The sequence below is a fragment of the Vombatus ursinus genome, unplaced genomic scaffold, assembly GCF_900497805.2.
Source record: "Vombatus ursinus unplaced genomic scaffold, bare-nosed wombat genome assembly UNPS02005659.1, whole genome shotgun sequence".
NCBI lineage: Eukaryota > Metazoa > Chordata > Mammalia > Diprotodontia > Vombatidae > Vombatus > Vombatus ursinus.
This window is the reverse complement of record NW_020945437.1, coordinates 25,623,520-25,649,362: the sequence shown is the minus strand read 5'-3', so window position 1 is coordinate 25,649,362 and position 25,843 is coordinate 25,623,520. Positions and strand designations below refer to the sequence as shown.

General features: G+C 38.5%; 1 protein-coding gene across 4 annotated transcripts in view; it reads right to left on the bottom strand.

Moving 5' to 3' along the window:
* The window catches only part of FCHSD2 (FCH and double SH3 domains 2), a 352,645-nt gene that overhangs the window by 92,064 nt on the left and 234,738 nt on the right, over nucleotides 1-25,843 (bottom strand). For all 4 annotated transcript variants that reach the window (XM_027848012.1, XM_027848010.1, XM_027848011.1 and 1 more), the window contains 2 exons: nucleotides 21,449-21,571; nucleotides 9,127-9,222 (listed from right to left, as the gene is read on the bottom strand). In XM_027848012.1, coding sequence (XP_027703813.1) covers nucleotides 9,127-9,222; nucleotides 21,449-21,571 — 219 coding nt within the window. The remainder of the gene's footprint in view (nucleotides 1-9,126; nucleotides 9,223-21,448; nucleotides 21,572-25,843) is intronic.

The window sequence follows — 25,843 nt, the reverse complement described above, 5'->3', positions numbered from 1 at the left end:
TCCTGACATGATATAGTATGATAATATTTATTAAGTGCCTCTACTATGTGCCAGGCATTATGCTAAGCACTGGGGATATAAATAAGAAAAAGAAAGACAGTTTCTGGCCTGTTGAAACTTACACTCTAACGGGAGAAAACAATACAAAAAAATGAAGCTGACAAGGGATAGAGCAGGGAGATGAAGGATTATGGGGAAGAGATGAAGGTATGCAACATGCGAACACAGTAGAGGAAGTCTGGAGTTCAGTCTAGAGAGAAATGTGATATAGCTGTCCTGCCTTAAATGGAAGTCCTGGAAATAGCCATCCAATCAGAGGGAGAGGACACAGGGGTGGAGGGTATTTCTAAGCTGGAGTGAGGTTTCAGAATGGAGAAATTTCTAGGGCATTGCAGAAAAAATCAACCTGGTGAGAAATGAGGGATGAAGTATACTATGGAAGAGTATCTCTTATTCAAAAGAAACAAGACTGTCAAATGTTGGGAGTATCATCCATCAATACAGAAGAATAAGCTCACACGAGGTAATCTTAGAACCAGAGGGCATAAGCATGGGGAGGGTGTTAGGTGAAAAATCATAAGAAACAAAAACCTAAGTTTTCTTTTCACCAGAGAATATTTTACATACCACATGGACAGAAAAATGAAATAGACAAGTTCAGGAAATGGATCATAAAGCTGACAAAGAAGCATGATACAGCAGTGACAGAATTCAGGACAGAAGGGAGGAGGGCCAAGTTTGATGTGCACCCTAGATTTGGAGAAAGAAGATTTCAAATGGTTTAGAGAAAAGAAAGGCAGGATTCTATGGTCTGAACTTCTCCAGGAGAAATCAGAAAAAGAGCCCTTAAGAACTAAGCTCTAAAGATACACACACACACACACACACACACACACACACACACACAAAAATAATAATTCCAAAGAGATAAAAAGGGGAACTGTCTAATGAGACCAATGTGGACACACAGGAAACTTACTAGCCAACTTAGTTCTTAAAAAGACATGTAAAAAAGGATGAATGTGGAAAACAAAAATGTGGAATAGTCATCTACAAATAGCATCAGGAGTGTGAAAGCTGCACGAGTTAAGGCTGGCAAGGAAAGCTAAGGATAACAGAAGAGAGTTGCTTTTGTGTTTTTAAAGATATACTTGGGAGAAAGCAGACTCATAGAAGAAACAAGACTTTTTGCAAAGGGTAGATGGGACAGTGAGAAAAGAGAGAGAAAACAGAGTGACTCAACTCTTACTTCACTTCTGTAATTTGTTCCAATTGAGAATGATCTTTGCACTGGGGAGGCCACAAACAGTTCCAACAGAACCAATATCCAATGGTATACTCTGAGAGCATGGACCTGCCCTTGATGACCTCATCACCCAGCTCAGATTAACTATACCTTCTGGTAATGAAAGAACTGGTAGATGTGATTGCTAAGCCACTGTCAGTGACTTCTGAAACATCATGTAGGATGGAAAAAAATACTAGAAAACTGGAGAAGGGGAAATGTTCATATTCTCAAAATCAGGAAGCAAACAGACTGCAAATATGAACCAGAGAAAACTTGACTTCAATTCTTGGCAACATTCTAGAAAGTGTTATTAGAGAGGTGTTAGAAAAGGAAGTATTGATCACAAAGGGTTGAAATGATATCACTACAATATATCACGCCAAACTAAAATTTCATTTTTCTGGACAGAGTTACTAAACAGGTGGATCTAATGACTTCCATAGATATAATTTACATAGATTTTAGTAAAACATTTGACAAAATCTATGATGCTATTCTTATGGAAAAGATGAAGAGTTGTGGCCTAGATGATGAAATAATAATGTGGTTTTGAAACTGGTTGAATGGCCAAACTCAAAAAATGGTCATTGATGATTCTATGGCAACTACAAAGATCTCCATGAATGAAATATCTCAGGAATCTAAGCTTGGCTCTATGCCATTTTATCAATGATTTAGATTAAGATATAGTTATAGATGGCATGCTTATCACATTTGTAGATGACATACAGAAGAAAGTAACTGCTACTTCCCCTTCCTCCCCCAATGAGAAAACAAGAATCTCAAAATACCTTAATAGGAAGCTTGAATACTGGGCCAAATTGAATAAGATGACAATAAGGATAAATCTAATGCCTTACATTTGGATTAAACAACAAACTTCACAAGTACAAGATTGGGGAGATGTGGCTGGTCAGCAGTTCACCCCAAAATGACCTAGAGGTCTGAGTGAACTGAAGACTCATTAAGAGTCAACAGTAGGCAAGAAAGCTAAAACAATCTTGGTCTACTTTAAGATCAGCACAGTGTGCAGCAATAGAGAGTTGAGAGTTCTGTTATATCTGTTATTAGGTTTGATGTTAAATAGTGCATTCAGTTTGGGAATTTTAGGAAGGGCACTGTATGTTGGATGGTGCCCAGAGGAAGATACCTAAGATGGCAGAGGACCTACATCAACCCAAATGAGAATCAACTGAAGGAACTAAGGATTTTTAGCTTGGAAAAGAAAAGAAAAGAAAGATTTAGTGGGTACATGATAATTATATTTGATAAAATACAATTTGTACATGGTAAAAGTATTTGAAGGGCTGTCCTATAAAAGAAAGATTAGCTTGTTCTGCTTGGCTCCAGAGGGCAGAATGAAGGACAACAGGTAGAAGTTGCAAAGTGGCAAATTTTGGCTTGATATAAAGAAAAACCTCCTAAAAATTAAAGATGCCCCAAAGACGGACAGGTTTCAAAGGCACATAGTGTGCTCTCCCTCACTGGGGGCGGGGAGGTGGTCTTCCAGCCAAGGCTGTTGGACCACTTGCCAGGTATACATGAGGTCTATGGAGAATGTGGGCTAGGTGTTCCATGAGGCTGAGCCCATGCTCTCTGGATGCCTATGGCCAGGTGTGATATAGGGTGAATTCTTATTCAGATACAGGTTCCTTCCAACACAGAGCCTGTAAGACCATGACTGTGGGACCAAGTCTCCCTTCAGATTATGCTGCTAATCTGTGTCTCCTGGCATTTGGTACTTTTAGATGGACATTATTAACATCCCCAAAGAGTCTTAGATTTGGAAATAGGAGACTTGAGCTTGAATTCTGCTTCTCCCATTGACTATGAGAGTTATTTTGGATAAATCCCTTCTTTCCCTCTCAGAACCTCATCTGTCCAGTGAATGGATTGGACTAAATTATCTCTAAGGGCTCTTCTAGCTCTTTACCTTATGGTCGAATGGTCTCTTAATTTATTATGAAGAGAATTACAGAGGCCAAATGACTTCCATGGTCTATAACCTGGCATTAGTGAAGACTAATTACTGAAACACAGTTACATAGATGATGTCTAATGCTCACCTTCTGGGATCCTAACATAATGGCATTAGGGGTGACCTACTTAAATTGTCTTTTTATAATTTATCTTCTTTATCTTTATCTTGGAAGATGAGGATAACAATACATGTACTCCATATCTCATGGGTTTACTGTGAGGAAAGTAACTTAAATACTTTAAATTGCTGAAGAGATGTTAGTTATTATTTTAAAAAATACCAATCCTCCTGTTTCCTTCTCCCTTCTACTATCTACTTAAATACTTGGAAAAAGAAATAGGGGGATTTTTGGTTTGAATGTAAATATGAAAATAGATTAAGACATTGTAGAGCCAAGGAACTTTTTTTAGTTCTGAAAAGAAAAAAGAATTGTAATATTTTATCCTACAACTAATCTATTTCATTTTATGTCTTACCATTTTCATTTTGCTCTTAATATTCAGAATTCTATCTTTCTTTTTACTGAGCAAAACCAAAAGAAAATAAGGCAAAAATATGAACAAAAAACCCCAAACTAAACAAAACAATGCAGAAAAGTGATTGTAAATGATTGTCAATGTGGGAGTTAGAGTTTAGATGATACATGTTGCTCCCAACACACATACAGTTCAGTTGAATAGATTATTAGGAAACTACAGAAAATCATAGTATCAGAAAGGACCTTAGAAATGCTCACAGATTGCTTGCTGCTGCAGAAACTCATTCTGTTAGTTACTAATATTCTTTAGATGCTCTATATCTACAAATCAGAGTATCAAAATCCTGGAAAAATAAAACTTACAAAACAACAAAAAATGACAATGTAAATGGTACGTATAACCAGGCTGCAGAGTATTATCAATGATGGCTTACACATGAGAAATGATATAAAGGAAGTTACTGAGGTCATATATGAGCAAAAAAGTGTTATCTTATGACTCCTCTCCATGTATAGTATGGTCCAGGTAAATGAATGACTTTCATTCTCCTGAACAGGTCCTATGCATGTCCTTAGTCATGATGCTCCCTATGCCTGGAATGTCTTCTCTTCCCTTCTTCTACTTTTATATTCCTACCTCTACTTGAGAGCTCAATCCAAATGCCACCTTCTTTCCTGGATCCCTCCTCCTTTAATAACAACCTTAGGCTGTAAACTCTAAGAGGGCAGGACACAGCTAAGTCTCAGCATTGTCAAATAGCTCAACCTAAGAAACTGATGCAATTTTATTAATGAAAATGCCATGAAAGAAGTGGCATTGCCATCAATTTTATGGCTGCATCCTAAGGCCCATGTGACTTTTCCATCACACTTGCAGCTATGTGTTGTGTCCCCCATTAAAATGTGAACTCCTCAAAAGCAGGGACTGTCCTACTTTTCTATTCGTCTCCTCAGCACTTGGCACTGTTTTTCACTCATTCATGTGTGCATTTATTCATACATCTAAACTTTGTATCTCTCTCACTGCCAACCATAGTATGCTCTACAGAAGAGATGCTTGATAAATGTTTGAGTGAATGAATAAATCAAGGATCCTTAGAGCTCAGCTCCAATTAAACAAACACATCGGAGTTAAAAACAGGAAAATGACTGACTTCCAGAAGTTCAAGTCAGCTCTTTACTGCCACAATCTGTGATCTGTTACATGCAGCTGAAAGAAGGTGGAAAGGAAAGGGTCTCCCCCCACATACCAGGAAACATTAAAAAGCTGGCTAAAAGAACTATTTCCCCTCAGCATTTTTTCCTTTACAGATGTGCTTAGTTCAGCTTGGGGGTTGTGGGTATTTTCATTATTTTTCTTTTCTTTTTTTCCCCTCTTGCTAAGGTAACCTTGTCCACCAAACGTGGTTCTTGATAACTGGTCTGGTCAATATACTCTCACAGCTTATAACTCAGCTCACAGAATATCCCTTTTTACTTAGAGGAGATTCAGAGGACTAGGGGGAGAGAGGGAGTTTACCCTTTCTTAACATGACTCTCTCAGTCATCTCCTGCATTGGACTTTCCTTCCAAGCAAGGAAAGTTAAAGAAAGTTGTCCCTACTAGAAGGAATAAGATCTTTTTGGCTTTGCTTAGAGAAAGAAAGTAAAAATGTTTTTGGAGTCTGAAAAAAAAAGTCACTTCTAGAGACTAGGTTCTGATCTTACCTCTGCTAACTGAGTAGCCTTGGGCAAGTCACTATTCTAAGACTCAATTTTCTCCTCTTTTGAGAAGGATGGAGAAGATGGTCCCAAAGATATATTCCAAAACTGAAAATCTATGACTTGATCTACTAGCAGGTACATGGAACCCAGGGACAATATGGATCAGATAATGGCACTCCATACTTCAAGCATATGGTACCAAACTAAGTCCTAAATCCAAGCCACATGAAATAATAGTCTGGGGTGGGGGGAGGGGAGTCTTGGGCCATGGCTTAAACACAGTTCTCTGTGCTTTTATCTTATCCTCCTACACAGCAGGGAATTTCCCCAAGGCAGGAACCGTGTCTCAGATAGATTTTTAAAATCTATCCCTGTGTTGTTCATGTTCTATATACAGCAGTTATTTAATAAATATTTGCTGAATTGAATTTATGAGTTAGCAGAACAACCCAGGAATTCTACAGTCTGACTCAGCCTAACTCTCTAACTTTATCTCGTATTTGTTGGTGAAAACAGATATGCATTAACCTCAAAGAATTTTATTTAGCATAAATATTTCCCAATTCTACATGTGCTGATTTTATCTGAAATAGGAAGAAAATACTATTTACCCTATGTAATATAATAAGCCAAATTACCCTATGTAGCATTAATTATAAAGATTCAACCAGTATAGATCCAAAATATCCAATATATAAACCTTGCCAACAAATGTAACTGAAAAAAGGATCCCAATACTGTTTCCAGAAGTGGAGATCCCAGTTCCTCAGATATTAATGATGACACACGAGACTTAAAAGCTCTTCCTCAAGTCAAGATCAGAGTTGGTCAAATTGGAATCTCAATTCCTAAATGAAAATGAGAAGTAAAAGCCCATAGTTGATCACATACCACAAAACAGGAAAAACTGGGAACTAAAAACATGGTACATTTCATTGTCAATTCAGTCTGTGAATGGATTTTCCATGTGATTTCATCACTGTTGTGTCTGTGTGCCCGTCCCCCAGCTCCCCAGGGGGGCCCCACCCTGACAGATGCTCCCAGATCATGTACCTCTGCTATGGTCATTCTCATAGCACTGACGGGTGAGGGCTCAATATCCACCAGCTGCACTGCATTTAAACTCTGTCCAAGAGAAAGCCCAGAGACAGAGGAAACAGAGCATAGAGTTAGAGCTGCAACGCACAAAGGCACAAGGAGAGCAGTTAAGAACATTTAGCAGGAAGTATGCAGAAAAAGGAAGGCTCCAATCTAAAAGTCTGGCTTAAGAAAAGTTAGAAAAGGGTTAAAGTGCCCTATCTTTTTCTGATGACAAAAGTTAGGTTAATTTGCTTTTAGTTGTAATTTTACTTAAGGCTTTAATTTTAATTTAAAAATGCCATAGCTCCCTTTCCCTTCACTTCTCAGTCTTTCCCCCTTGCACTCATCTACAACCAAACCTACATTCCCATTCTCTAGAGGGACAATCACAAATTAATTTACAGGACATTGGTAGAAAGTAACAGACAAATTGAGACTTAGTCAGTGGAGAAGAGTTATAATAAGATCCCAGATTCACTGACAAATCTACACAGCAACTACTGGATAGCTGGCTAGTACTATGACAAATTGTAAACCTGCTTTAAAAGATGTGTCTGATGTGGTGGAATGGGGCCCAGATGGAAAGACAACTCCAGGGTTTGAGTCCTGGCCCCAACATTTACTAGCCTGTATGACCTCGGGCAAAGCATTTCCCTCCTTTTATGAATGAGGACTATAATACTGGACTATCTACCTCATACTGTTGTGGTGAGAGCTGATGAGATAAAGGGAAATCCACATAATGTTGTCACAAGCAGGTTATTGGTACAATATATCCAAACTCAATGTAACAACAAGAAATTTATCTGATCACCTGAGACACAAATTGGATGGATGACCTAGCATTAGAACCCCAGTGTCAATGATTTCTTGGAAGGCCAGCAGGTCTGCTGTTCCCTTTATAACACTGTTTCTACACTGTAGGACCACCGCAGAACTAATCAATGGGCTAGGTAAGGAAGGTTTGTAATGTGTCTTAAAGCACTTTGTTGTATGCAAAGCACTATAAAAATGTCTGCTGTCATTATCTTAATGCTGATTATGCTATCCAATAGTGATAAACTGAATCTGTGACTTCATCTGTCTAAGGAACTCCTGGTGAGGAAACTCCCTCCATGGATGCAGCCTGACATGTACTCTACAATTCACTACCTCAGAAAGTTGCCCAGAGCACTGAAAGATTGAGTGACTTTTCCAGGGTCCAAACACAGCCAGAACGTGGCTTGAACGGGACTTGAACACAGGGCTTCCTAACTCTAAGGTCGACTCTCTCTCTACTATACCACAGCTGCCTTTATCCATTATCTATTCCTTAGAAAAGTTCATTCTCATTCTCTACAAGTTTCAGAGAGTGAACCCAGGAATAGAAAAGCTGGGTTCAGGCCTTTTCTTTCAAAAATCACCGAGAGATGCTAAGTACATTGGTAAGAAGAAAGGACTTTAGACTCAGGAGACCTGGGTTCACATATTGGATCTTACATTTTCTAAATGTATAGTTCTTAGGAAAGTACCTTGCTTAAATTTTCTGAGCCTCGGTTTCTTCATATGTAAAACAGAGTTATTAATATCTACACTACTCACCTTATAGATTGTTACAAAGAAAATGTTTTGTAAACCTTAAAGCACTATAAAAATAAGAGATATTTATGATGGTACTCTAATTGAACTCTAGAAAAGAGAAAGGAACAACAAAAAGACAGAGTTAAAAATGTTTACTCATGAGGGCACTCAGTAGTCTATCATTTCCTCCACTAATATTTAACCAAGGATTTTTTAGAATGTGTCATGTGCAAAACAGCATGACTCACTGTGAAGGCCTAATATTGCTAACTGATTATGTGAAGAAGGCAGAATGAAAATTATGGGTTAATTGCTTTTTTAGAAACAATGTTATAAATAAGAAAGAAAGTAGACACTTATGGGAGCTAAGGTTACTTGGACTCAAGTCCTTGTTGACTATTCAATCTATGTTTCAGATGACTGGATTAAAGATATGACATTACAGCCAAGTATCATGATGCTTTGGTGGCATTTGGTTTAAAACACAGGCTCTGAGATCGAGAGTTGGAAGGTTAGGGGTCACTTAGTCCAACCTCCTTTATTTTATAGATGAGGAAATTAAGTCCTAAGAAGGGACAACATTATGCAGGGTATTTTATTTATATCTGATGGAATAGAAATAACTATGCCGTTTTCTGGGGTTGTTTTCCTTCCTGCTTCTTCCTTTTCCACTTTGATTTTCAGAATTTCAGTAACTCCTCTGGGATTTTCACACATTTTAGTAAAGAGCTGTTAGCTCAGAACAGCAGCATAAAGACCTGCTGGGCATCTTAGTCACGTTACTGGAAGTAAGCTTGCTAGTTTCTCTGCAAGGGATGGCTTGGCCTTCTCTTCCATTTTCCTTGCAATAAAATCAGCTCCACAGAGCTGGTAAGAGCCAGTCAGGGCTTTCCACCTAATTCAGGAATGCCAAGGTGTTTAAGGGCAAGTAGGAAACTTAGCAAGCCCAGCCCTGCTTTTACCTGCTTCCTGGAGAAGGCTATGAACATAACAAAAAAGGTAAAACAAAGATGGGAAGATAGAAGAATTTTCTTACGGTATCACTGTCACTGGGATGGAACTGGAAAGGTGGTGGTTTATGAAACACAGAATTCTCTTGTAAAAACAGCTGAAGATTGTAATCCCGCACCACCTGCAGAGAGAACAGAGCACTTGTAAGATTTTCAGAAGCCTCAGAACTTTCAGGCAGGGACTTGGTATCTGATGGTTTTGCCATGCTTTCCTGATTCAAAGAATAAGCTGTCTAAAAAATATGTATAATATTTAGGCTACAGACTTTCTCATCGTAGAGAAATACAAGAGCTAATTAAGAATTGGTCTGTTATTCTAAGAACCTAACTATGGAAACCACTGATTACCACAAAGTTCAGGATTTGAGATTGCATATTAGTACATTTTCAAATGGAAACAAGCCATGTCTGCCAACCTAATGTTGGCTTGCTTTGGGGTTTGGGTTATATGGTCTCTGACATCCCTTTAAAATGTAAAATTCTATGAAGTGCTGTTCATAAGCATGAGATTATTCTTAATATTATCATTACCATCCCTAAAGGATATTATTAGAGACATGTATGACTAGAAAAGGAAATGAACTAGTCACCCATGTGGGGCATGGTAGGAGATTAGCAGTAACTTTCTTGTTTCCTTGACACCAACCCAACATTGAAACCTCTACAGCAGAACTCTTAACTGGGAGCGCATGAACATGTTTTTATAAAATTGCATTTCCATTTAGTTGGTTTCTTTTGAAACTGTAAATATTTAATTGGATGCATTTAAAAGTATCCTAGACTTATTCTACTTTGCCTAGAAGCCATATTGAGGACAACGTTGGGGCAGAATGTAAAAAGGCAGATTTCAATTTGTTATAAGCAAACATTTCCCAACCATGATGGGTTATTTAGGAGTAGAACACCCCAAGGGATACTGATTCTGAGAAGGGCTTTACTAGGCTGACTGCACAGGCCTAAGGTGTGCAGAGACCCCCTGCTCCAAAGGAAGATCACCAGCACATGGAGGGTTTGCAGGAAGACACAGGGCAGAAAGATTAAGTTGAACTGCTGAAACAAATACATCAATGAGATCACTGATCCATATCAAAAGTACCATCATTGGCAAAAATATTTCTGAAAGAAATACATGCATGTGGTATTCTAGGAGCCAGGTTTTGTATAAATTAGTAAAACTGACTAGATAATGCCTTCCAGAAAGAGAGAGAATACTATACTAGAAAAAACACTTGACTTGGAGCTGGAAGAGTCGGGGGCTGGGGGTGGAGGGAAGGGGAAGGGGGGTTGTAAATCCTGGCTCTACCACTAAAGGTTGGGAAAAGCTTCCTATAGAAGGTGTGATTTTAGTTAGGCTTGATGGAAACTAGGGAAGCCAGGAGGTGGAAATGAGGAGGGAGAGCACACTAGACATGGGGGACAGCATTTTGCCTAGAACCAAGAGATGGAGTGTCTTATTTGAGGAACAGCCAGGATGACAGTGTCACTTATTTGAAGAATACATGGCAGGAGCAAGGTATAAGAAATCTAAAAAGGTGCATGGGGGATGGAGGAAAGGGAGTGTGAGGAGGGAATAAGGTTATGAAGGGTTTTGAATGCCAAACGAAGGATTTTGTATTTGAACCTAGAAGTGATAGGGAGCCAGTGGAATTTAGAGAAAGAGAGACTGAGTGTGTGTGTGTGTGTGTGTGTGTGTGTGTGTGTGTGTGTACGTATGTGTCGAAGTGTGACATAGACCTGCAGGGAATGAAAGGAAGCTAATTTTCAAATTTTATAAGGATTATTTCTTCTTATGCTTGTCTTAAGGTCATTTTGCTTCTCATGAGCATTTTCAGCAGATAGATAATAGGAGTAAGGAAAAGAAACAAAATATCAAGCTATTTTTTAACAGGATACATAGTACAATGGAAGAAGTGTTGGTTTGGAAGAAGATTTGAAGTCTTCACTTACTCCCTGGGCAAATCATTTCTCTAAATCTAAATTTCCCCAAATGTAAAATGAAATGGTTGGTTGAGATACCTAGTATTCTTCATACTTCTTACATTGTATGTTCTGAGGTCCCTTCCAACTCTAACATTATTTGTCCTAAGATCCTTTCTAGCTCTAACTTTCTGTTATTCTGGGGCTATGCCATGGAGATAACTAAAATCACTGGCTAAAAAATTAGGTTGATTACTGAAATGTAAGATTTGTTTGACTGTCATATCCTAGTCCTACTTTAACCTTCACTCAAATGGATGAGGTATTAGGAAATAACCTATTTTACAAAAAGGTTTTCTTTGTAGAATTATATATTGAATTTACTAAATATGAAAAATTCCTAATGTGCCTTATAAGGGACAGCTAGACACCACCTAAACAAAGCGGCCTTGATGGGAGAAGACTGCCCTTCCTGATGTCAAAGGTCTTGTACTAACAAAGACAGATGCCATCAATATGCTTTTAAATTTAGGAGCAGATACATGCTACTAATGCCAAAAAACCAAATACCCACCTGTGTCCATCAGTATTGCACCCAGAAAACTACATGAATGTAAAGAGTGGGAGGCATGAATGTAATTCCTTGTAATAACTAAAAGACTGGTCATATTGTTGTTATTTTGGTTTTGTTTTATTTTGGTTGGTTTTTTTGGTTGAACTTTCTCAAAGCAAGGATTAAAAATAAAGTGTCATGAGACTGAGATTTTATGATACAAGAAACAGCCTAGAAGGGAATCATTTTCCCCAGATATTGTTTGAAAAAGTGAAAAGAAGAATTTGTCACTAGTGAGGACACTATCTTTTGAACACAACTATTGTGCTGCTCATTCAAAGTGAGGGAAGAAGATTGATTTATGCGGGACAACAAATTAAATCTGATTTTACAAACATTTATTAAACATTGAGTCATTGTCCAGGAGGAATACAAAGATGAAAAATGACAGTTTCTAGACTCAAGAAGTTTTTAGAATGGGGAACAGAAGGGAAGTGGCTTCGGTCCAAGGGAGAGTGATAGAAGAGGTCTAGGCAAAGTGGAGAGACCACAGTACAGCTGACAATGCCTTTTAAACTGATTGAGTTCAAGCCAGCACTAGATATCTGAAGGCCCAATTCTTGCTGGGTTTGCCTAAAATAAACTCTTCCAGAAATGAAAAATGCTTTCCCAATTGTGGGTTGGGTTTAAATTTTAAGATAACTAAAGGGTGTTATATAGAGAGAACTGACATCACTCATGTTCTTCCAAATGTCAGGAGATGCCTAGAACTGTTTCTCAAAAATAACTCCTGCTAGAGATAAGTAGCTTACCCTTGCCTACAAGGTAACTTCCTATCTACTTTATGTGTGTTTGCTATATAACCATATATGTGCTTTGAGCACACGTGCACGCGTGCGCACACACACACACACACACACACACACAATGTTGTCTCCCTCATTAGAATGTAATCTCCTTAAGGCAAGGATGGTTTTGCTTTTGTCTTTGTATTCCTAGTGCTTAACATTTGCTTGCTTGATTGAAATCATCCTCTACACTATTTCTGAGACCTAGGTCTGACCATGTCATTCTCCTACTCAAAACCTTCAGTGGCTCCCTATTGCTTTTGGGTTAAAATACAAACTTCTGAGCTTGGCATTTATAGCTCTCCACAATATGGCTTCACCTAACTTTCTGTACTTCCTTCATATTACTACGGCTCTCCTTCATGCATTGTACATTCCAGTTAAACTGAGCTACTAGTTTGTTTTTTCAACTCAACATGCCATCTCCTGTCTCTATGCCTCATCACAAGCTGTTACCCTTGCCTGGAATATACTCTCTCATTTGCACCTCTTGGAATATTCAGCTTCCTTCATGGAAGGCTCAGATCTTTTGCCCCCTCCCCATGTGGAGCTTTTCCTGATCCCTGATGTGGTCAGTGCTCACCCTCTCTTGAAATGACTTTCTATTTATCTGTCTGTATAGATCTAGGATCAATGAGTTGGAAGGAAACACAGTGTATGACCCAAGAAGAATACAAGTGTTTTGAGAATAGGGGCTATTTAATATTTCCCTTTGAATTCCCAGAGCCTATCATAGTGCCAGAGAGTAGACAAATAAATATTTATTTAATTGCATTGAAGTGCTGGCTGTCCCATTTTCTAGTTGTATGATCACTTCCCTCCTCCAACTTTAGCTTTCTTGTTTGTCAACCAAACCTATTCTAAGAAAATCATTTTGGCAGTTTTGAAGAGAATAAGATTGGAGCAGTGAGACCATCTAGGTTATTTCTTTAGTCTAGGTGAAAGGTAATTAGGGTCTAAACTAGGGTTGGGTTGTGTGAGTGGAGAAAAGAAGAAATGTCGGGGGAATGAAATAACAAGACTTGGCAACTGACTGGATTTGTAGGTAAGAATGAGGAGTCAAAGATGATTCTGAGGAAGTATATCTGGAGGACTGGAAGGATGGTCCAGCCTGGAACAGTAACAGAAAGTCTGAAAGAGGGATGGGTTGCAGGAAAAGATACTGAGTTCTGGTATGGACATGTTGAATTTGAAATATCTATAGAACATTCAGGGATTTTCAGGAGGAAGTTCAGATGAGAAACCAGTGCTGGATATATAGATCTGGGAATAATCTGTAGAGAGATGATAACTAAACCCACGGGCAATGATTAAATTATCAAGTGAGAGAGTATAGAAAGAAAAGAGAAGTAAGCAAAGGACAGAGTCTTGGGGTATACCTATAGTCAGTGGATATGACAAGGATGAATGACCAGCAAAGGAGACGAAAGACACAGGCAGGAAGATAACCAAGAGAATCTTAAAAAAAAAAAACCCAATCCTCTCACTTTCCTTTCCCTCAAAACAAGAACCAGAGAAAAGAGAATATCCAGAAGGAAAAGGTATTTGTATTAATCTAAATACACAATTCTTAAGAAAACAAAATATACTACCTACTGCTGAAATGATACATTGTGTCTTGGAACCAACTGCATAAGTTTTATACTGTGTATCAAGAAGCTATAATCTCCGACAAGTTCACAAGATAATTCCTAACTTTGACAAAGGGCTTACTTAGCCTAATGGTTAACTTGAAGAAATTAAACATAAACAGAAAAAAGTAACTTAATTACCTGCTTATTCTCACCCCTCTAAAGTTGTGGAAAGGGAGAACATTTGTATTTTCTACAAAATGTAAATATTGTGTTGTTTCAAATACTAGCTGTACCCCTAAAATGAAAAAAAAAATCTCTTTAAAAAAACAGAAAACAGCTTGCCAATGCTCCTGCCTTGCCTTTCATAATTCATGTGGACAGGCAGGGGTATCCATAAAGCACTTGACCTTTCCTAGCATATGCTTTTCTCACATCCTAGATAGAGAAGCCTCAATACACCCAATCACCTGTGCCATGGTGACAATGCAGAGGATTATAGTGGGGAATAAATTCAAAAATAACATCTGTTTTATTAAGAACACAAAGCATTTCATAAAATATTAAGATGAAAAGGCAACTCCAATTTGCTAATCATTACAACTTAACACAAGGCACCAAGGGCTAGAACTGTTTCTAGCCTCTTCAGAGCTGGGTTTTGGAGATAATTACCAATTGTTTACAGAGAGATTATATAATCAACTAACTCATGCTAATTAACCCAACAATATTCCTGTAAAGAAGATAAGTAATAATAACCTGAATCTAATGGCCTTTTTTGTGAGTCCCCACACATCTTGAACTTTCTGCAGCTCTTGACACTGATGACCTACGCACTCCTTTCTCTTTTGGAAGATTTTCTTCTTCTGTGTCTTTAAAGACACCATACTTCCCTGAATTTCTTTCCTTTTATTTCTCTAACCACTCTTGTATATCATCTTCCTGATGCTTTAATGTAGATGACAGTCTAAATTCAGCCCTTCCCTTTTCTCTTTTTATACTCTTTCCCAGGCAACCTTTCATTCCCAGAGTTTTAACTACTACTTCTATATAAATGATCCCCAAACATGTCTTTCCAATCTTGACTTCTCTTCTGTACTTCAGGCCCATTTCACTAAATGCCATATGGGGTAGAAAACCTGTGGCCTCAAGGCCACATGTGGCCCTCTAGGTCTTCAAGTGCGACGCAATAACTGAATCCATACTTCACAGAACAAATCCCTTTACTAAAAGAATTTGTTCTATAAAACTTGGACTCAGTCAAAAGGCTGCACCCAAGGACCTAGAAGATCACATGTGGCCTTGAGACCTTTGGTTACCCACCCATGGAGGATCTCCACATGGAAGTTCTACAAGCACAACAAATTCAACATGCCCAATGCTGAGTCTGCCATATTCTTCCAAACCTGCTTTTCCTTTCTAACTTCATGACTTATGTTTGCAACATCCTGCAATAACTCATGTTTGGAACTCTGCCCCTAACTTTCCAGTCTCCTTTGTCTCCCATTTTATCTGTTATCAAAGTACGTCCATTCTTTATAACATTTATCCATACTTTCTTTTCCAAGAGTCGGCCCTTCAGTAAATGCCTTTGTTATAATCTATCTAGACTATATGTGTGTATATATGTATATAGATGCACCCACACACATACATATACATATATACACATATACATGTTATTTATCTTACATTCATTTTTTTTAAATTTTGAGTTACAAACTCTCTCCTTCTCTCCTGCCCCTCCCCCACCCATTGAAAAGGCAAGAAATAGATCAAATGTAAATGTAAAGTCATGAAAAACTTATTTCCATATTAGTTATGTTGCCAAAAAAAAGCAAGAAAAATAAAGAAAATGAAAAAAGTATGCTTCAATCTGCACTGAGAGTTCATTGGTTTTCTCTCTGCATATAGACAGCACTTTTCATTGTGAATCCTTTGGAACTGTCTTGGATGGTTGTATTGATTAGAATAGCTAAGTCTTTCACAGTTGATCATCGTTATAACATTGCTATTACTGTGTAAATCGTTCTCCAGGTTTGACTCACTTCACTTTGCATCAGTTCATAGATGTCTTGCCAGGTTTTCCCAAAACCATTCTCCTTGTCATTTCTTATAGCGCAACAATTTTCCATCACAATCATATACCACATTTTTGTGATTTAGCCATTTCCCAATTGATGGGTATCCCTTCACAGTTTTCAATTCTTTGCCACTGCAAAAAGAGCTACTATAAACAGTTTTGTACATACAGGTCTTTTCTCTTTTCTTTGATCTCTTTGGGATACAGACCTAGTAGTGCTATCGCTGGGATAAAGAGTATGCAGTTTTATAGCCCTTTGGGCATTGTTCCAAATTTTCCCCAGAATGGTTAGACCAGTTCACAATTCCACCAACAGTGCATTAGTGTCCCAATTTTTGCACATCCCCTCCAGCATTTGTAATTCTCCTTTTCTGTCATGTTAGCCAGTCTTATAGGTGATAGGAAGGGTTTATTATCCATTCAGAGAGATGAGTTTGGGATCAGGAACAACACCCAGATTTAGTGACACTTAGCACCTTGCTGAAATCCCCACATTTGTTGGAAACTCCAGATGGATGGAGAGTCATGGCTGCAACAAAGTTACGCATGGAAGTCTATTGTTGAAATGCATCTTCTTTGTAAATAGGAGTAGGAGCATGTGTACCTGGAGCCTAATACTTCTCTACTTCAACACAAAACAGACAATTTTGGGTACAGGAGAAGGAGCCAACGATGATTTTTGGTGTCTTTTATGAGATTTGGGATTGTGAAGCACCTACCACAATGTCTCTCAGATCAACAGAAGCATGTAGGTGATAGCCAGTGTTAGGAGTTCATGGTAATTGCCCAACTAATCAGGCATGTCATTGTCTTACTGATTATGAGGTCTAAGTGCCAATTAATGATTTTCACCACCACTGGGATCATTTGTGGCTCTTCTGTGATCTATGCTAGATCCATAGAGTTCCTAGATGCCCCTGAATTTGAGAGCCTACATAGCTCGAACACCTGGGAATTAGTCCAATGGTCTAACTACAGGTGCCCTGAAGCAGAGGCCTCAGTGAACAGACGACTGGAGATGGGACAGACTAGTTGTCTTCCAATCTCAGAATTTGTCTGGCTGCAATTCAAATACAGGAATTATTTTTGCAATCTGAATGCTAGATATCGATTGGAAACAGTTAGCAAATTAATAGATACCTGGTCAAAATTACATTGAAGGACAGGCTCTTTCAGAATAGAATTGAAAGAAATGAAGGCACTTTGGACAGTAAGTTTATATTGGAGAGATGACTTTCTGTGAAAAATAGGTCTAAAACCACATAGTTTTATGCGGTAAATTGATGAACAGGTGTGTCATGGAGTAAAGGGTCTTGGCTCAGCTATGAACATTTAGGGGAAGGTAGGAAGCTGGTCCTAGATACCATGAATCAGAGAGTCCTATGAACTAGTGACATGGAATGTGACTTTGGATGCAGGACATGACCTCTGAAGTATATAAATGAAAAAAAAGTTTGAAGGTCTGTTGCACATCCACATCTCTTGTTCTCTCTGGCTGACAACTAGTAATTGTCAGGAAGGAGTTATGAAGCCAGTTCTTCTGCCTTCAAATCCAGTGACTTTTCCACCCCATGTTGTGACTATAAACCAAGCACTGGATTGTGTGTCTAGAGCAGTGGTCTCCAAATGTTTTTGAACATGCGCCCTATCATTAAATGTTTTTCAGTACACCCTCCTCCCATAAGTGCATTTTTAATGATTTAAAACTGCATAATGCACTATTGTACTAATAATTGTGTTCATTATAAAACTTAAAACTGAAATTTTAAAAGGATGACGTATAAATGAAAAAAAAAAATTGATCTTAGAGTCCCTAGAGGGCCAATGGAATTTATCAAGAAAGGGAGTGAGTTCCCCTTTAGGAAAATCACTTCAGCAGGTATGTGGAAGATTTATTGAAAAGAAGGTAGTCTAGGTTAGAGGTGATGAGGGATGGACCTGGGTTGGTGGTAATGAAAGAAGGGAGAAGAGAACAGATGTGAGACACCTTGTGGAAGTAAAAGGAACAAGATTTGGCAACTGATTAGATATGGGAAGGATGGGAAAGAGCGGAGTTAAGGATAAGGCCAAGGCTGTAAACCTGTGTGACTGGAAGAATGGTGGTGTGCTTAATAAATCTAGTTAAGTTTGGATGAAGGGAAAAAATAATGTCATTACAACTCATCCCTGTCTATGTTTCCTACTAGAAAATAATGGGGGGGGGCACCTTACTCATGGGCCACTATAGACATTCCTCATTTTCTTGCACTTTGCTTTATTGCATTTCACAATATAATTTTTTTTTAAAAAAAGCAACTTGAAGGTTTGTGGCAGCCCTGTGTCAAACAAATCTATTGGCACAATTTTTCCAACAGCATGTGCTCACATTATGTCTCTGTATCACATCTGATAATTACTGAGATTTTTCAAACTTTTTCATAATTGTTATATCTCTTATGGTGATTTGTGATCAGTGATCTTTGAAGTTACTATTGTAATTGTTTTGGGATGCTACAAATTGCACCCACAATGTTGGAGAAGATGTGGGAAAATTGGAACACTAATACATTGTTGGTGGAGTCGTGAAATGATCCAACCATTTTGGAGAGCAATTTGGAACTATGCCCAAAGGGCTACAAAAATGTGCATACCCTTCGACCCAGCAATAGCACTTCTAGGGCTATATCCCAAAGAGATCATACAAATGGGAAAAGGAACTACACGTACAAAAATATTTATAGTAGCTCTTTCTGTGGTGGCAAAGAATTAGAAACTGAGAGGATGCCCATCAAATGGGGAATGGTTGAACAAGTTGTGGTATATGAATGTGATGAAATACTATTGTGCTGTAAGAAATGACGAGCAGGCTGACTTCAGAAAAACCTGGAAAGACTTGTATGGTCTGATGCTGAGTGAAGTGAGCAGAACCAGGAAAACACTGTACACAATAACAGCTACATTGCACGATGACTAACTGTGACAGACTTAGCCTTTCTCAGCAATGCAAGGACCTAAGACATCTCCAAAGGCCTCATGATGGAAAATGCTATCCACATCCAAAGAAAGAACTATGGAGTTTGAATCCAGATCGAAGCATATTATTTGCTATTTTTTTTTCTTCTGTTGTGTTTTGTTTCCTCTTTCTGGTGGTTCCTCCTATTGGTTTTAATTCTTACCTACACCATCACTAATGTGAAAATATGTTTAATAGGAATATATATGTATAGCCTATATCAGATTGTGTGCCGTCTTGAGGAGGGAGGGGGAGAAAAATTTAAAACTCAAAAGCTTATGGAAGTGATTGTTGATAATTCAAAATAAATTAATTAAAATTTTTTTAAAAACCAACAAATTGCACCCATATAAGACGGTGAACTTAATTAATAAATGTTGTGTGTCTTCACTGATCATTCATTCCCCCATCTATCTCTCTCTCTCCCCTTGCTGAAGGCTAAGAAAATGGTTAGTATTTTTTTTAGCAATAAGGTATTTTTCAATTAAGGTATGTACATTGTTTTCTTAGACACAATACTATTGCACATTTAATATATTACAGTATAGTGAAAACATATTTTTATATGCACTGAGAAACCAAAAAATTCATGTGACTCACTTTATTGTGACATTTGTTTTATTGTGGTAATCTGGAATTGAAGCCGCAATATCTCCAAGGTATGTCTGTACTCTGGAGTGCATAGCCCACTGTATGAGAAGTGCCTGCTACAGCCACGAAGTGACAGGGAAGGGTGTAGAAATCTTGCCTACCATAGCAAGTATCTGGTATCTGGGACATAAAACTGACCTGAAAGGTCCACACCATCTGTGGTCAAAAAAGGGTAGTGGTGGGAGGGGGCAAAGTAGTTGAATGTTTAAAGGGGCTGGTATCTGTATCTTGAAGACAATCCTATAACTGGCTTTGGGGGAGGAAGGTTGGGATGTAATATATTTTCTAACTCTTCCACTGAATGATCACACATCCCTTGGGAATAAAGCCATGGCCCAGCCTTGGATTATTCCAGGGCCACCAGATTGGAGACCACTGGCCTAGAGAACCACCTTTACTAAAGGTGGGAGAACTGTCACTTGAAGGTTGTTCATGCCCCCCTTTTTCTTTTGTTTTTGCCACAGAAAATCATAAAACTTCTACTTAGTAATGGGAGCATTTTAATCTCCACTGGTAGAAGGGGACCCAGTTATGAAGAGATCACTAAAGTATTAGTGATATTATTAAATAATGTGATAATACTAAAGTATTAGTCAAATATTAGAATGGACAAGGGGCAAGAGGAAAAGTATTGTTAAGACCTTTCAGCTACCTTCAGCAGGTAGCAGCTGAATATTCAAATCTCTCAAAGAAAAGAAATATACTGTAGAGAAAAGAGGACTTTTCACTAATAGGCAATTTTCTAAAAAGACTTTTCACCATGACATTTTGAAGGAGAGCAGGGTAAGGCTACAGGCACATAAAGATCTACTCTCATTCACCATGATGACAGTGAATTTCATGTAAAATTTTATTACCCTGTGCAGAGACAACATAAAAGGTAGAGAGATGTCCTCAAGGAAGTAGATTCTCTCTCTGTGCACCTGGAAGGGCCCTCCTGGTCTCCTTTCCAAAAGCCAAGGGCTGCAGCTTCCTATCTAGGGCTTGCCCTAGTTCCACCACTAACCCATCCTCTCTGATATGGCCCCTAGCACTTAGTGACATAGAGACCACACTTGACTCCAGCTGGAGGAAAGCTTCCCTACTTCCAGGTGCCCAAGCTATGCCAATCCTGGAAATGTGCACTCTGGTCTCAGCTTGGCTGGGATTCTCAGCTTAATGTTGAAAGGGTTCACTCAACCTGAGGCATAAGCCTTAGGTGGGATGTGATCATTGTTTTCAAATATATGAAGGGCTACAGGGATTAGATTTGCTTTGCCTGAGCTCAAATGTGAAAACTACAAGCAACTGAAAGAAGCTGCAGAGATGGAGATTTAGATGCCATGTAAAGAAAAACCTTTAATGACCAGAACCATACCTAAGGTGAAATGATCCATACCTAAAGGGCCTGGGGCTCCCAGAAGATTTTCAGCAGAAGCTGGCTGGGTCTTCTCAGGGATGCTTGTTGATTTCATTAACTGATTGATTAAAGAAGGAGTTCCTATTCAGATACAGGTTGGCCAAGATAGCCTTTTAGATCTCTTCCAGTTCTGAGCATCTATAAATCCTCCCTATCTGACAGCACAGAGAAGACAGAACTTGGCCAAACTCCAATGTGCCCAGACTAGCTTTAGAAGAGAGGCTTTGCTCCTGGTGGTCTACTTCCTTTTTAGAATAAGGAAGATACTGCACATACTTCAACATACCACCTGTTCAAGGGCTACTGTGTTAAAGAAAAGGGGGTTCACACTTACCCTGCTTGAGGTTTCCAATAAAAACTGGAATGTATTCTGTATAGCTTGGCATGTCTCTAGCTCAGTCCTGCTGAATGCTATTAAATAATCCTTCAGGTGATCATACACATTCCCATCAAGGGCCTATATGAGGGAGAAGAAAAACAAAAGCTAAGTAATCACAACAAACTTTGAAGGATGCTACCTCTCAGTATCACCATAACTAGGCAGCTTTGGTCCAAGAGACCAGGAGGTCAGAGGCCCAACACTGCATCATACTACGTGATTTTGGGCAAGTCACTGATGATAATAACATGATAACAGCTGACACTTATTCCATTCCAAGCTAATTCCATTCAAATGACTGAGTGCTAGAAGGGACCCTGGAGATTATCTAAATTCTAGGTCTCTATTTTGCAGATGAAGACACTTGCCCTGGATCACATATCTGGTAACCAGGAGACCAGTCTGGGCCCAGTATTCTTTCCCTATACCACTCTCCCCTCTGGGCCTAAATTTCTTCCTCAGTAAAATGAAAATAAAAATCACACTAGATAATCTCTAAGGTACCCTCCAGATCTGACATTTTAATTCCATACATTCTATCCTTAAATATTTTAAGCAAAAATATTAGGTTCTTCAGGACACAGCCATGAGACAGCACAATAGAGCTCTAAAACCATAGGCCATTACTAAATATACATTTCATCCAGTTATGTAATGCGTCCATAGCAAACTGCTGATGTCATGGTTAGATAAAAGGCTTTGCCTTGGGATATGTTCTTTATGTGAAGTAAATGTCTTATCAATAAGAATACATATAACTTACCTGCAAGCAAGACCCAGGGTTTTGTACAGATGTTCTTGGTAGGTAGTCATACATCTTTGTTTTTGCAGTTACCAGTTTTAGATATTTAGGTAAGAACACATATAGCTATAGAATCAACATCTCTGCCCACGCCAGTTGGTACTTTCTCAACCATTTAGAGTAGCCTTGCTGTAGAATGAAGTGCCACACTGCCACGATGTATCAGAGGTGGGCTTCTAGTGTACCTATCTACCCACTATTCCACATTAATGTCAGTTATTGTTTTGGTTGTTGTTCCTTGGAAGTGCTCTCCAGGAGCTTGCCAGGATAGAGGTCAAGGGAACCCTCAAAATAATTCCATAAAAAAATACTGTATGCCATATCCTAGTATGCTTCTGAAACAACATCTATGCTGAAGAGTAAACTAAAGTCTAGAACCTGTAGAAACAGAGAATGATTAAATCATTCTGTTAAATACCAGTGTCCTGATAGACCCGGGCTATGGAGCAATCTTGCTAAATTTTCTCCCACTGCAGAGGGAGAGGCTAAGTCCTAGTCTAGGAACTGTTGTTTGAGTCCTAAGGCTGCTTTGTCAACTGTAACATCTACTCAACACTGATGTGAGTTCTGGGACAGATACGAACTATCTGGGGACTCAAGAGGGAGCCCCTCAATTATGTCATCCTCTCTAGAATTAGCCAGGCTCCAGGACTCCACTGACCCTGGTCATTGGTTGGGGACTCAAAATTTGTCCTGCCACAGCACATACTCTCCTAAATTCAGGGAATGAAAATCACACAATCTGTCATTGCCACCACAAAGGTTGTGACAATCCACTGCTCTATGGCTCTATGCCCTGCTTCCTTACCCATCCAAGGCAGGCCTATCCCCTCTCCATTTTACTTAACTTGGGTCTACCTTTGAGCTTTCTAGAACACCAGTTCTATTGTTAAACTACCGTTCACAGTGGGTCTTTGCCCTCTCCTCAGAAAATACTTTGTTGTATATTTTGTATTTTATTTCTATACACACGTTGTTTCTCTTAAATAGAAGACTCAATTCTGTCTATATACACCCCACACCAAGCACTATGTCCAGCACATTACAGACATTAATAGAACTTGATGAATCGAAATGAGCTGACATGAGTCACACAAACACCAACAATTACCCAATGACAAAATTTGTGCTAAGAGCCCCTGCTTGAGAGGATAGGTCCTGTGTGTTGCCACTGACCAAAGAGTTTACAGACAAGTTGTGCTCCTTTCCTGGCTTTGTAATTCACAGACAGAAGCTTCCTGGTTTTGTTTTGTATTTGTATTTGTCTTCAACGGGCCTCCTAGCTTTGAAACAATGAGATTCAGTACAATAGCACTCTAATAAATGCTTCCAATTTTAAACTTATTTTAAATGAAAGATTCTAATCCAAAAGTTGCATTGTCATCTTATGCCTTTACCTACAAGTACTTCAATAAGAACTAAGGCTTTGCTTTTACTTGTAAAAAATGACTTCACTGTCACTAAATGACTGCAGAAGAAGCAAATTTCACTTCGTATTTATATTTCAGTCTGACATAATTTAGTCATTATTACAAACCACAGAAGTAGAGAGGCAACACATTAGCCATTTGATATCAAGAAATTTCCAACTGGTATGTAAAGCTCTTATTATCAGCAACTGGGCACTCTCGGCCACCCCAGATCAGCCAAATGACAGGCACTCTTCAGGCACCTTACACAGCTCTGCTCCATCTCTGCATGTTGTATGGGGATACCTGGGGCTCTCTGACACATACTGGCTGTGTAACCCTGGGTAAGTTGTATAACCCTAGGTAAGCTGCTCAACCTCTCAGTGCTCAAGGCAGAGGTACTGCTCTCCATTGGCAAAGGAGGTTACCTCATCTTGGAATTCTTTACATCAAAGACATCACAGATCCAGTCTCTATCCCTAACCCTATATGCAGCTCTTAACATTTTATAGTTAGTAATGGGAAATGTGGGCCATCCATTGGTACTTTTACTATGTGACCAATTCACCTTCTCTGGTCATACATTGATGTCATGTTGATGACATTAATTCTTCATGGTTCATATACAGTTTCCTACTCATATTCTACCATGTGACACAGCACCTCACAAAATGATGTGTTTCTTGCTTCAAGGTATAAAAAAGCCCAGTTCTTCTAACTTCTTTATTTGTCTAAGAAGAATCTGTGACTTATCCTTGTATTTATTTAAAACTTTGATTTGTCTCCTGGTTTCATTTCTGGAAATTATGCCAATATAAATTCTTCTAGTAGTACGTCCACTTGGTCACCGGACAATGATCGAGAGAGTGCTATTCTCAGTGCTAAGAAGGATCATTTTGAATTTTGTTTTATGGGCTACCAGAATGAAACAATTCATCATCAAGTGGCCAGTCTACTGTTAAAAGATTCTTTTTGTGCTTAGTGACCATCAGAAAGCAGGTATATCCCTTTCCCCAGGACTATACTCAAAGTTTTTCTACCATGGTAGAACCTGTTACAGCTTATGTTCCATTGGCAAAGCCTTTGAGAGACCAGTGTTTCCTCCACTCTATGATAAAGCCTGAGAATAAGACTTTATAGTAGTATTAATGTCTGTTGGCTTGAACTTAGAAACTATCTACACCTAGTTCAATCTGCTTAATTTTACATATGGGTAAAGTGAGTCATACAGAGGCTAAGTTGCCCAAGATTACTAAATAAGTTAGTGGCAAAGCTAAGACTAGAACTCAAGGTCTCCTGATTCACAAGTTTCTTTCACTGTATCAAGTTTATCTTTTTAATAACCTATTATTTTTCCCCTGCATCTATAGGGAAAAGAGTAAAAATCCTACTCAAACCTATCTTATTAATATATGGATTTGTATGTTCCACAGGTAAATTTCTGTTCCCTGAAACATAAGCTCACACACAAATCCACAGGTGGCAGTCCTGACTCTCACTGCCAACCCTTGAAAAGTTCTATTCTATTTCAAGATTTGCTAATTCCACATTTAGCACCAGCTTCATTTCAACAGTTTTGGCTCATGTTAGCACTGTCTAATTTGAAATGTATGGATACTGTTAGGTGGACATAGATGCTTGTTTTTCAAAAAGAAGAGAGATGTACGAAGAATACTACTTTCTCTCTTTTTTTCTTCCTTGTGGTTTTTTCTTTTTGTTCTGATTCTTCTTTCACAACACGACTAATGTTTAATATGATTGTACATATATAGCCTATATCAGACTGCTTGCCATTGTGGGGAGGGAGAAAAAAATTTGAAACTCAAAATCTTATAAAAGTGAATGCTGAAAACTATCTTTACATGAAATTTGAAAAAAGAAACTATTAAGTAGAAAAAAACCTTATAAAAACTTAAAATGTCCAAAAAAAAAAAAAAAAGAAGAAGAAGAAAGAAAAAAGAAAAAAGAGAGATCTACTTGTCAATCTACATTAAGGAAACTTGGGAGACTTCAGCCAGACTGCATAACCACAAAATGAGTTTCCTTACTGGAAATGAACAAGGCAGAGCTACTGTCTACCTTAGTGTTAGTTTTCAGAAGTATCTGTGAAATTACAACAAAGGCTTGGGAAAGTGACAA